The sequence below is a fragment of the Apostichopus japonicus genome, chromosome 8 (assembly GCF_037975245.1).
Source record: "Apostichopus japonicus isolate 1M-3 chromosome 8, ASM3797524v1, whole genome shotgun sequence".
NCBI classification, from domain to species: Eukaryota; Metazoa; Echinodermata; class Holothuroidea; order Aspidochirotida; family Stichopodidae; genus Apostichopus; species Apostichopus japonicus.
In genome coordinates, this window is record NC_092568.1 from 9,840,574 (window position 1) to 9,854,557 (window position 13,984).

The following is a 13,984-nucleotide window of genomic DNA, read 5'->3' on the forward strand; positions in this document are numbered from 1 at the left end:
AGAAGTTTCATCTTCTTTATTCTCCATGCATGACGTATACATGATATTGCAGGGCCGGATAAATGGGTTTTAAAAAGGGAGGGACAGTGGCCCTGGGGTCAGTTGAAGTCGACTTCCATGTAGGGGGATCTGAGGGTCCTCCTCCAGAAAAAAGGTTATTTTTGACTTGAAATGGTGCATTCTATGGTGTTTAATTAGGTACACACGCAATAACTATTTTAATTTTTGTTTGATTGGGGTTGGAATATGGGAGATGGGGGCAGGGAATACACCCCACATTTCCTGTATCCGCGCCTGCCTAGAGTGACAAAAGTGTTCACATAACCTTTTACAGCTTTAAGTGACAATGCATCGCAGGAAGACCTTTGGTGATCGCAGCTTAGAACATACTATCCCTTTCTTGTGGAACTATCTGGCCACTTGAACATGACACATTGGAATCTGCGCGATATAAGACTATGTTAATCATGAATGGCAGAGAAATAAAAGTTTGGCATGAACAGAACAGTGGAGAGATTTGTGAGGGTAGGAGGAGAATGGGGTGGGGGTCATGTGCATCCTACATGCTTGTACAACGAAACAACACATGTACGTAATTCATCCGCCCAAATTAAGTTCTTCCGCCACGGTTTTATCCTCAAAGATTTAATCTTCTAAGGCTGGCCCATCTCTCTTTAGTTGATCCTGATCAATATAAATAGATCAAACAGATCCAGTCTCATTGAAATACTTACCTTCATTTTGCTTTTGAGAGGGGGATGGTGGGGATGGGGGTTCACTGAGGGGTATTCATGGAGGGAGAACATTTATGGCAGATTATTTCATGTACCTCAAAGTATATGGGTTAGATGCAAAACACTACTACAAACGCAACTCGCTATTTTCAAATCCACCTCGAACGAATTGTTTTGACAAAATATCAGTTCATTGCTTATAACATCCATTTATGCATACATTCAGGGTTATAGCCACGCCGGCCGGCGGCGGCCGGTGGTAACCGCCACTCACGCCTGCCGGCCGGAATTGGAAGTGAATAAACAGTCCACCGGCCGGCACAAAAAATAGTAAAATGCTTGTGAAATACAACAAAAGTAACAAATTTATCTTTCCCTTGCCGTAAAACATGATAATAACGTCACCTTTTTCTGTTATTTACCAAAATACCCTCGACCCCCACCGGGGCGTTGCCCTGGACCCCACCAGGGGCCCTTCAGCGGGCCCCTGGACCCCCGGCCGTGAGATGCGAGAGCTTCGCTCGCTACGCTTCGCAAATTTATTTAACCAGCACTCACAATCTCCTAGCTATAACCCTGCATACATTCATATAATTTTATATCCCTCATTGAATCATCATGATATATTGATGTTCCTGTATGTATGCATATATGTGATAAAACCATATCAATCATTAATAAGGTACAGTGCAGTTATTTCCCCATGTGAATTTCAGGAGGCGTGAGTTTTCACCAAATTTGAGACAACCTCCTGGAGAAAGGGACTCACATGAGAGGATAGGTGTTATGTTGGGCGGGTGAGAGGGGTGGGGGCTGAACAAACTGTTGCATGGTTAATGATATACATGTACCCAACTGAAGCTTTCAATAAGGACAAAGGGATCCGTATAACTGCATGACAAATAACCAAAATGAATGACACAAATCGACTCAGTTTTTTATATCTACTTGAAATCTATTCATAATGAGAAGGCGAAATAAAAAAGAAGACATTGTGTACGGGAGAACGAAATAGAAACAAGTCAAAATGGCCAATTTTATTTGCTAGTTGCATATTATTATTTGCTAGTTGCATATCATGGTTAAAATGGATACTTTAATTAACCTTTGCGGGTTCAAAGTTCAACAAATTCAATGCGGGTGGATCAGGGTCGTATTGAAGTAAAGTCACTCATTAATATTTATAATTCGAACTATTAGCGTATATCTCCCTTAAATATCTCCCCCCCCCCCCCACTTGGTGTTGTGTCCAAAGCCCATGGTATTACATTATTTTGCAAAATCATGTAGTATTAAATTACACTAATTTAAGCAAGGCAACCATTTATTCATTGGATGATATAACTGGTTATATTATATGACCAGTTTTTAAATAAAGATGATTATTTCCTCTCATTCAATTATAAACTGAATTAGTAACACATATCATGTCGTTCTATTTCACATCTTGAAACATTTTTCTAATGTACCATTTTTTACTGTTTTCATACAGTTATTACGTAAACCAACACATTCGCTAAATGAGGATGTTGTCGGACATCACTTGTGAAAAATATTCAATAACTGTATAGCTACTGAATATTCATATATATATATATTCATTCGTTTTCTTAAAGACATGTGGCAGCTGAGCTTTTGGAAAATGCCGTAGATTGAAAATGAATGAAGTCGATGGAATATGTGTGCCTGGGGTTATGACTGGGATCATTAGGGGTAACGGAGGGGCTTGGGTGGAGCTGCAGGAGCGAGATGATGGTAACCCATAATTATTGTACGAAGAGAATGACCTGCTTGGGCGATACGTAACACAAAAAACCCTCTCTTACACCTGTGAGAATGGGATACCGTAATGGTAACACTTTTGAAATGTGAGACCCCTCTATTCTTTTAGATTAGTCCCAAATTAATTACGTTGCTTAAAAATAGTGTCGATAATATGACTACAATTTTTGCTTCACAGTTGAATCATCAGAATCAGTCACGTGACCTAACAGAGGAGCAAAGAAAGAAGGCAACGCCAAATGTTTAGTTAAATCGACATCGAATCAAACAAAGATAGCAGCCCCGCTTTCACTTGAGGAAGGAGGAGAGTGAAGAAGAAGAAGGAAGGGACTAGGGGGGAAAGATCTGAGTGAGTGTGGTGATGATCTCAACCCATACAAGAGGTAGTTAAATACCATAACACTAAAATAGGGAATACGTATGATTAACATAACCATACATATGTAATGTAGCTTACTCAGGTCTTAAGTTCCGATCGGTTTCTATTGACAAGTTGTGCAAAATATTGCAATGACCTACTGTGTTTACGCGAAACAAAATACCAAATAGAAACAACTCTCCCCCCCCCCCCCCAAAAAAAAATACAAACAAACAGAGCGAAACAAAATTAAAACACCATGCATAGACATACAGATATTAACAACAACCAATAAAATAAATAAATCATAATAATAACAAAATAAAATAAAGTAAAATAGTGCATGCAAACAATACAGTAGTCTTCCGCTGTACACATGTAAGTAAAGGTGTAGTAGCTACAGCGTGATAGTCTTGCGTCTATTTTGTCCTTGCGCGCGTGCAAACAGTGATACAAGAGCGCTCACAAGAATATCAGCACAAAATCAGAAGCGCGCGCTCCGAAATATTTGTCTGCATTGCATGCTGTACGTACAGAATACCTCCGTGCGTGTGCGTTGATCTATATACGAGTGTTTATTATACCGTCATACACAATGGTTTGTCAATGGAAAATATTTGTTGTCATTTTGCAGGCGTTCATATCAACACGTACTGTACTGTACTGAGCAGTTCTCTCTCCATTGTAAGCAGTGTAGTCTAGACGTTGGATACATCTTGACGTCGGTCTTCGCCTTAATTTACTTGTTCGAACGACTCCAATGACGGCCCGGGGTTGCATAGAAGAAACGGACGACATTTGAAGACATAGTCAACATAACGTGATTACGGTTTGTGATATTTAACATCATCTGAAGTTGTCTGTCTGTCTGCATGTATGTCTGTCTGTGAAGTTAGCCTCTGCATAGTCTGCAACGTATATCTAGTCTAGGCCTATCAGTATATGCCTTTCTTTTGACTTCAGTTTTATGCACAACGAGAACAGTGTTACGTCATGGAAATGTACTTATAAGCATCTGAGGCATGTTGACGGCACTTAATGCTTTTTGGGATCAGTGTAGAAAATACTGTAGGAGAGTTAAAATATGTTCGGTCGGGATTGCGCCAGTAATATGTCGGTTACTACTACTTGTAGGTGCCAGACGTGGCACGAGAAGTTGAGAGCGCCATCGATGGCCATCTTCTACCTGTCATATATGCATTAGCGGCAGGACTATTATTCAACGGTAACATCAAGAAAATATACTGTGGAGAGGAGATGAAGAAATGTATGCACTGTATGCCTAAAAAGTCAATATAGGCCATCCGTTCTTTTATCTTTTTTGTTTCTTTTGACTTTGCTACCTTTTACTATAAATACTCCGGACGCACCTTCTGTAATTCCACGATGTTACCATAGCAACGGAGGGTTAGATTCGAAACGGAGCTATTTTAAACCAATATACAAGTCAAATGGAATTTTTGTGAATTTCATATTTGTTTTGGTCATAATACGTTAATTACAGAGCAAAAGCTAGATAAGGTAGAAATTATATAGATTTATTCGACAATGAGTAAAGTTTACCAGTAGAAAGTCCTAGTATGTCATAATTGAATCCTCCACGCTACTAGGTTTATTCTCGGCTCTGTCTGCTGTATTCGCATCATCTGCTTTGTGTACTGCCATGAATACCACACATTTCGATTGTTTTAATGCACGGAGAGCTCGTGGCATTGTTTATGACGCTACCTTACCTTTTTGTATCACACTGTCTTTCAAACGCCTGCCTCAGTAAACCAGCATTTAAGAAATGTGAAGTCGTTCCAACAGGAGCATAGCTGTTTCCACACTTAACGGTTTATAATATAAAGGCTTAGTAATGACACAACATTCCCGAAGAACCAATATTGATCAAGCTTGTCAGAAAAGATGTCGCAGTGGCCTTACACTGTACAAAAGAAGCATTTCTTTTGCAGGTACAATTTTCGTCCTTATGTATACTTTCATTAAAATTTCCAGTGAAAGGCGACGAGCGAGACAGAAATGAAATTTACTACTAAGGTCTGAAGTTCGGTTTCTATTGACAAGTTGTGCAAAATATTGCAATGACCTACTGTGTTTACGCGAAACAAAATACCAAATAGAAACAACCCCCCCCCCCGAAAAAAACAGACAAACAAAGCGAAACAAACTTAAAACACTATGCATAGACATGCAGATATTAAGAACAACCAATAAAATAAATAATAACAATAACAAAATAAAATAAAATAGTGCTTCGGCGGGGAATCAAACCTAGGCAGACGTGAGCATAAATTTAATCTTAAATAAAATGTGATTACCTAGCGAGAAAAAGACGAATGAAAAAGGCAATAATTAATTTGAATTATTGTATTATAAAATTGAAGACAGAAAGCTAAAATTAACAAGAGATTACGCCTCATCGAGGCCATGGTTTCACTGAACGTTGAACATCAACCCAGTCCGAATCGACGTGAGCCCTCCATTGCAAGTCAGCTAGCGCACTTCTGGCCCGAAGGCCGGACTCTCAACGTAATCTCCCGGATGCTTTTGCGAACTAAGGGAGGATATGGAATTGGGATCCTAGGCCCGTATAAAAATTCCACCTTGGCGATGCCATTGTTAACAAAGCAGTGTCTGTCATCCGATCGGCGCGATTCACACAGCCTGACAACAAACACCGACGCGCAGTGCTGTCTTCCTATACCGTTCAGGCCACCACGCCAGCCTGGTGACTCTTGGGTCGAAATAATACTTAGAGTTCAAGATTGTTCCAAAACAATGTGATATGAATGCATAAAGATGCCATGCCCAATTGGAGTATTGTACATTCGCACAAAAGTTTAACCGTGAAAAAAAGAAGAAAAAAGAAAGAAAAGTAAAACAAAGCACACACACACACAAGACGTAAAATGACCTAACTCAGTGTATGTTTTGGCATATTTTCAGTCACCACGATCGTTTTAAATGCCTTGATGTGGAAGCGCATAAATCAAAGTAGAGATGGAGTGCAAATAAGGAGGATTGGAGGTGACACAAAACAGTTAAGAAATTTTGTGTTTAAATCTGGATGTTTCTCCGTGCGAGCAGACGGTTCAGTAAGCTTAACTTGCTCCTCTTCTAGCTCAAAGTCTTAACTGTCATGATATAGAAAATGGGCATGCACCCTGACAGGCCAAGCCCTCAGATATCAACGTGGGGGTATGATATGCCAGTTGACAACTTCTAGCTATACTTTAGCGGACCCTAAACGCGACGGACTTAGTGTGTAAGATAATGGAAGGATTACTTCTGGTACGACACCTACAACAGCTATAAAATAGAAAGCTCCTGATTAAAATCCTAAGAGGGCTGCCAACCGTGACTGAAATAAACACCGTCGCGTTCTGACTTTACAGGGATGATAAAGGCCAGTCTCTTAACATTAGCAATTCCGTTAGATTTTTACAGTTTTTCTGATCATAAAATAGTTACAATACTACGGTGGTTTAATAGGGACATAAGAAAGGAAACAAGTCTGCAACTCAAACCTGAACATTTGAACTTTTTGTCTCTACATTTGGACTTTTGTTTTTGATCTTTTAAAGTCCAAATTTTGGAGGAATAAAAGAGGCAATATTTTGAGATGAAAAGTCAACATTGTGAGATTTGGGGACACTGTTTTTCTTTCCTATGTCCCTGTTAAGCCACCGTACAATGCTGACATGTTGTGTACACACAATTTAACTGCTGCATGCAAACAACACAGTAGTCTTCTGCTGTACACATGTAAGTAAAGGTGTAGTAGCTACAGCGTGATAGTCTTACGTCTATCTTGTCCGTGCGCGCATGCAAACAGTGATACAAGAGCGCTCACAAGAATATCAGCACAAAATCAGAAGCGCGCGCTCCGGAATATTTGAAATGGGGGTGTAGGCGGTTTTACACTAGGCAGCTTTAGATTTCACGACGCGGAGCTCTCTACAACGAAATGACGACACGTATGTGTTATGCGCATGCGTCTACGTCGACTTCCCGTTGTCCCTGAAATTTTACACCGGGTGTCCAGGGTATTTCCCGTTGTCGTGAAAACGGCAACTTCGATTACATGTGACGTCACAATTTTGTTGTTATTGTCAAGATGGACGAACAATTTGGGCTAGTCGAGCTTACAAATTCAGTAACTTCTTGGTATGTCTATTCCAAATTTGACGTTTAAGTATTAAATGGCTCGGAATTTACGTACTGCCAGTGTGTATACTAATTATACTCCTCAATTCTGACTGTTGTTGGGTGGTTACACTACAGACTTTCACATCGACAAGTTGAAGTAGCGGCAGCCTAACAATTGAATATCTGGCCTAAACTAGGACCTAGGCATAGCTGGCTGAGCCCTCACACTACCGTTTACAAGCAAGCATGTACTAGGTCAGCTATAAAATCATCCCGCAAAATATGGGGCAAAGGCTATACCACCTCAAAAACCAACTTATTTTTGCCAATAATGCATATTTGGGTTGTTAAACACCATTATGGAATCAGCCTGGCTTAAAACACAACTTACGATTGATGCCTGTTCTTTCGTATTATATGATTAGCTTCTCTTAAAATAGAAGAATTCTGCTGCAGAAAAGACTGTGCATAATTTAGAGTGTTTGATTGCTCGAAATTAGTGAAACATCACAATGTTTTATATACATTGCGTACAAATCCACTGTGACATACTGTATATCAGAGGATATTTTGCTTTGAGTTACTATATTTTGATTGATTTTTTCCATCATATTTCAACAGCCTGCTGTCAACTCAGATAGTAATGAAGCTTCAGCGGGTTCAAGTTCCTCAATAAAGAAACCTAGTAGTAGCAGCAGGTATAAGTGGAGTGTTAGCTCAGTGGTTAACGCCGGTGCCTTTCAATCATAAGGTCCCCGGTTCAAGTCACTCCAAGATTAGTGTATGTCGTCCAGTTACAGAGTTGTTGACAATTAACAATTCATAATCATGGACTTTAAATATGAATGTAAGACACTGACTTCGGTCAGCTTGCGGCTTTGATAAGCCAATGAGGCTTTTTCGTGAGTTCCTGCTTGCAGATGGATCTAATATACATACATAATTACCAATTATGATAGATTTCCAATTAAAAAAAGTATTTGTGTTTACGCTCCAGGGTTGTAATGGTTATGAAAAACAAGTGTGTGGATTTTTATTAATTGTTGAAAGGCTGTACTGGCCACTCAACCGCACATGACTGGTCCCAAAATTCAATTTTATAGCACCTAATCAATGTTGACATGCGATATCAACGATAAAGTAAACAGAATCAGGTAAATGTAACTGCTACATGCAGTACTGTTTTGTATGGATTGTCTAATAGTCTTGTATGGATTTTTTATGCTTTTTTGTAAACAAGCAGACTGTTTATTTCTTACATTTTTCCAATGTTTTCTACCATTGGAAATACAACCCCATTTACCATCATAAATATGACATATTCCTGTTTGAGAAACAAAATCAGAGTACCATATTTTAAAAATAAATAAGTTTAGAGCTCAAATGTTGTGTGTGTGCTATGCACTGATAGAGGTATGCTAGAAATGATTTCCAGCAAAATCTACAGTAAGATGGTTCATCTATGATTGTCAGAAAATTGGACCAGCTTTGAGGATTTTGTAATGAAAAACAAGGAAAGAACCATTCTAATTTTTGACAAAGATAAAGAATACTTATAGGTTTGATGCATATCAGACATTTTGTTTTCGAGAAATCAAGTTAAAATTGATCTCTATTGGGCTGTAATATAATATTAAATAAATCTCAAAATACACTTCTAAATCTATTTCAGGACTTTCATGAAATGGACAGAGGCAAAAGATATAATTCTTTGCAAGGAAGTTGCCTTGCAAAACCCATTTCAGTTCCGAAGGGGCAGTCTAGAAAGAGGCAAGGTGTGGTCTGGAGTGGCCACCGAATTGAGAAAACAGTCCTTTAAGGTGGACCAAAGGGCTGTCAGAGACAGGTATGTTAAGGAGGCTAGAAGCTAAATTCATGCTCTACAATACCGTAGAGAAAAAAGAAAAATCCTCCCAGCATACTAAATAATTACATTTTCCCAAAAAATTGGGATTTCAATTGGTGGTGCTGGTGGTTCCAATGTAATTTATGTTTCACTTTTTACCTTCCATTGCATTCTTTCCTATATACTGTACTGTCATGTAGCTCACAACCCTCATATAGCCCTCAGAGCCCTCATAAGTTTGTGTTTGTACCAAGACGAACATAGTTGCCTTCCATTTTCACGACAATTTCTTAACTTAAGACTATAATTTGGTTTAACCCCAGTAATTTCAGTGGTTCCGTTTCATGTACAGACAAGTGCGAGACGAGACGTAGGTGATGTTTAGCACGTATCGCAAGGGTAGACCCGTATGGATTCTTTGATTGCATCATTGGTTTTTTTTCCATAGGTCATGAATATTCATTGTTAAAAGTGTACAAGATATATAGGGGGCGTGGCCAGAAAGAGATTGTTATCTTTTGAGCCAATCAGAGGGTTTGTTTACCTTTTGACCAGGGACTTTTTTTATGGGATGGGTTCCTCTGGGCGATTCACTTATTCTTTCGATTCAATACATTCCTAATTTGGTTTTTCATTCTAATCATAGGTACAACAGCCTCAAGAATAAGGTGCAGAAGAACAACTCTCAAGATAAGAGGGCTTCAGGCATTAGCCCTGAGGAAACGGAAAGCCAAAGGGAGTTGAGGGTGCTTCTGGAAGACTTGGCCAACCAAGAAGATGATGCAGAGCTTCTCCCCAAGACCAATGCTAGTGAAGAGGAGCAGAGGCGCCTCGATGGACAAGAGGTCCAGAAGAGGGCCTGTGAATCGTTTGTGGAGACAAGGAAGAGGTGAGAGACTCATATTACCTCAAATGGGGTTGGTTGGTTGGTATACCGGTATTCAGAAAAAAAAGTTTTCAATATTTGACCTCAGCTGAATTTGCAAAGTATTACAGGGGTTGAACCCTGCATCTTTTGTTTACAAGCAGTGTCACATACATACAGATAAACACATGTGCACACACACAAGCATGATTGCATGGATTCATTCTGTCTCAAAAATTGGTTGCCAGGTCTGTCATATTGAAGAAATTCATGATGTACCTTTATCTTGTTTTGTCATAGGCATTTTGCAGATAAAGAAAATATGCCAAGAAAAAGAAACAGTGGGAGTGATGCTCTTCAGTTTTTGCATCAAAAGATGGAGTTGGAAAGAGAGATGAGGAAGGAAGAGCTCGCCATGAGAAGAGCAGAGGTGAAGAGGGACGAAGCTGAAAGAGATCGACGATTTGAACTCTTTCAACAACAGCAACAGCAGACACAGCAACAATTTATGCAGCAACAACAACAAATGCAGCAACACCTCGCACAACAACAGCAGCAGATGCAAAACATGCTAATGATGTTCATGCAATCGATGAAGGGTAATAATAAACAATAAGTTCCCACCTCCTACTAATGTCCCCAAAACAAGTTTGTACAAAATTGCTCATAAATGGTTTAACTCAGATGACCTCTCCCAAAACAATAGGGATCATATACTCATTATACCAAGTATGAACTTTGCATGGTTGACTTATTGTGTTTTCACCAGAAAATACCTAAATTTCACAAAATGTCAATTTTTGAAGCAAATTGAGCTCATGTCATATATCTGTAATTAAAGCACCATAAACATGCATGTAAATTAAAAATAAAATGAAAGACAATCAAGAAATATACAAAATGCAGCATTTCCCCATTTTTCTGAGATTTATTAATGTTTGATTATTCAAAAATACATTTTAAAGTGATTGTCTGTGTTTCAGTGCTATGATACACTTCTCTCAATCAAAATGGATATCCTACTATATGTTTGACTGTTGTTTGTGAATGGGGTAGGGAAATGTTTTCGAGCAAAACGGTCATGTGATCCAATGTCACCAAAGATCAATTAGTGGTTAAAAACTAGTATTTTGAATCATTATATTCACCAAAGGTTGGAAACGGGTCATATTTTGAGACAAGTTGTGAATTGGGTAGGGAAATGTTTTCAAACAAAACATGTCATGGTCATTTGATCCAAGCCCAAATGCATCATTTAAATTTAAATTCCTCTAAGCAAGAAACCAATATTCCTCTAAGTTGGGCTCTAGTTTTAAGAGGGTACCAGAGGACATAAAGACAGTCCAATATGGAGTCACCAAAGACCATACCAACTGTCCAATGTAATCTCAAGATTATTTCAGAATCACTTGGTTTATGGCCCTTATCTTATGAATTTCTTTATAATTTGTTATTATATTAAACACATAAATATATATATATATATTGTACATTATATTTAACTGGAAAAATTATATTTGAGTGAAACTAAATTTGATATACTTTGTATTTTTACAAACAAATAAGACTGGGTAACCCTGCATTTCAAATGTAACAGACATATTAGACCGTAATTAACAATTATATTTTGCTGGTCTAAGCAGACCCCAAATTACCTTTGAAAATATTGCTCTAATGTGGGTGGCTCCAATTCAAAAAAATTTGATGTTGAGTTACCATATAAGCAAGTATGTGCATTGGTAAGTATGCCTGAAACTATGTACATTTTACCACAGGCTGAAAGTCCCATTTTTTGATTCTTTTTGAAATCTGTTGATTTGAAGAAATTAATTATGTCCCCAAATACCCACTCGACTGAAACTCTCACACTACTTATTGAATGGTTGTACAGCTTTTGGTCATTTGTTAGGTTACCTTTGAAGGGGCCTTGTAAGTGGGCCCTCAATGGATATGCAGGGTCACCATAAATACATAAAGTATTCCCCAGTGTATCATATGACCTATGTTCCAATTCAGTCAAGAGGCCAGACTCTCGCAAGAGGAAACAATCATGTCGCCTTCCCTCTATAGGCCCAAAAAGATTGGCAACTAGACCATTGGCAGCTGTAACAGATTGGTACTTCAATGCATGTACCCTCTTGTGACCATTGTAACATAACCTCTGGTACTCTTTCGGTCTGCAAATTGGACGGACTGTACCATCTACAAACCCCCAACAGTTTTTCAGTGCGGCTCCTTTGGCATGAATGGCTGATGCATATCTCATAAGATGTTCTGAGGAGAGCCAGAACCTGTTCAAAGTTTCCACAAGATATGAATGTTCGCTGTACACAAAGTTAATCATGTGTGTGGAAATTGTGCAGAGCTGTGGTACATCTCTGGCAAAAGTCTTCACCATATCCCCATACCTGCCAGAGAAGAGATAAAATACTAAAGAAATTGCGGGTCACTACAAATGAGAAAGGTGAAATCTTAGGACAACAATACAGCAAAGAAAAAAACACACATGTCCCTTGTGATTCCATACAATTTTTTTTCACAATTTCTTCATATGACAGACCTGGCAACTAATTTATAGCTCACACCAGCATTCTAGTATGAGCTTTTGTAGTGATGTGTCATCTGTCACTATCCATATCAAAAGTGGTCACAAGCAAACCCTACAATCCCATCAACAATTGCAGAAAAGTTTTTTTGATAAAAAAGGTCAAGTGGGCTAAAAAAAATTGTGGGTCCTAAACATTTTTTGTGGCCCATAAAAAATTGGTGCCCTAAAAATGTTTGGGCCCTAATATATTTTTGTCCTTAATTTTTGGGGTGCCCTAAAAGGTATGAGCTACTGCACCATTGGTGCTCTAGTTTTTTAATGCCTAATGGTGGTCCTACATTTAAATTTATATATTAAAGGAAAACCATGCATACATCAATGGGTAAAGTACAACAGTGATGACGAAACTTCACCATAGGCCTACACATAAGTTGAATGTTTGTATAGTGTTGACGGTTTAAGATGCCGTCCCATGGCATCCTATTCCTGTCTCATATGCTTGGCAAAAAACGAGACGGCAGCAAGTTCTATTTTGGTAAGGCATAAGTTGAAAATATTTACCTACATGGATATGCAAATCGTGATAGCAAAATGCATATGGCCTCCAATCCTTGGACACGGTATCCATTTGTACATTTGATTCTCTCCGGGATTTGTAGTGCATCTTTCAATCTATAGAGATCATCTTTCTTGAACCTAAAAAGCGAAGATGAATAAAGTTAAGCAATATTTCAATATCAACCCTTTTTTTCCTGACGTAAGGGGTGTATTATTTAAAAACATGGCAGGCTTTGCACTTAATTAGAATCATGGAAATAAAATGATTTAGTGTTTTTCGCAGAAGTGGTTACCACATCAGATAAAAGTTCGAATTGAGATTTTTATTACAAGAAAAACCCCTGAAGGTTGCACAGGTGGGACCTGTCAGAATCTCAATTTTGATATTACAATTTACGCTTTCTGTTCCAGTAACCAATAGGAAAACATTGCACGCATCCATACCCACAGTGTAAAGCACACTGCGTCATTACAAAATGGTTCCTAACCCTGCAGTGCGCAGTGATTCCGGCGGCACAAGGCTTAAAACAACTGTCGTATTGCTGGCCTGGTGTAGGACTGACTGCTGAGAAGCCCCCAGCAACTGCAGTCACAGTCAGTGAATCTGATGTCACGTTCGGAGTCTAATGTATGCCCATTAGCCTATATTTTTATTTGTAGGCCTAGGGTACATCCGTGTGTCGATTAGGAGGTAATCCAGCCTGTCTTTAAACAAGACTGGGTTTATTAATATTACGGTATGTTTTATAAACCTCCATAACAGTATATATGGAGTTAGTCTATGCCTATGTGCAACTTAATCATCGGAAATTAGGTCTATTCCTAAGTCTATATAATACTAAACGTTAATGCATAGCCTAAGTTGCGTCACTAACCTGAAGTATGCGTTGCATTCATCATCGTTATAATCTTCCAAATCGAAGGGGTCGTAATCATAATATTGGAATTCAGGGTTTGACGGTTTGTTGTTATCGTATAGCAACATGAATTCGTCGTCGTCTAATAAATCTGTTAAATACCCAAGAGTAATTGCTTCACGAACTCTATGAAGGTTTGCCATCGTTTCAAATCTTGCACTACGGTCGTCTGCTGTAAAGTATAAGTGTATGTCGTCTGCTGTAAACTTTTGTGCATACACCAT

General features: G+C 38.7%; 2 protein-coding genes across 5 annotated transcripts in view; one reads left to right on the plus strand and one right to left on the minus strand.

The window, feature by feature from the left end:
* LOC139970588 (uncharacterized) overlaps positions 1-13,722 on the plus strand; it is a 53,678-nt gene extending 39,956 nt beyond the window's left edge. For 2 of the 3 annotated variants that reach the window (XM_071976392.1, XM_071976393.1), the window contains 5 exons: positions 3,509-3,703; positions 7,648-8,872; positions 9,519-9,761; positions 10,038-10,336; positions 13,255-13,722. In XM_071976392.1, the coding sequence (XP_071832493.1) occupies positions 8,706-8,872; positions 9,519-9,761; positions 10,038-10,336; positions 13,255-13,298 (753 nt within the window). In that variant the 5' untranslated portion in view covers positions 3,509-3,703; positions 7,648-8,705 and the 3' untranslated portion in view covers positions 13,299-13,722. Of the gene's footprint in view, positions 1-3,508; positions 3,704-5,833; positions 7,034-7,647; positions 8,873-9,518; positions 9,762-10,037; positions 10,337-13,254 lie in introns of those variants that run through there. The other variant, XM_071976391.1, reaches the window with a different exon arrangement.
* LOC139970587 (uncharacterized) lies at positions 10,354-13,984 on the minus strand. 2 transcript variants are annotated; one of them, XM_071976389.1, is made up of 3 exons: positions 13,719-13,984; positions 12,847-12,981; positions 10,354-12,145 (listed from the first exon to the last, which is right to left on the minus strand). In XM_071976389.1, exons 1-3 carry the CDS (start codon positions 13,982-13,984, stop codon positions 11,389-11,391), a joined length of 1,158 nt encoding a protein of 385 aa, XP_071832490.1. In that variant the 3' UTR covers positions 10,354-11,388. The 2 variants fall into 2 exon arrangements, with proteins under 2 accessions (XP_071832490.1, XP_071832491.1); XM_071976390.1 differs by having other exon boundaries at positions 12,006-12,145; positions 12,851-12,981.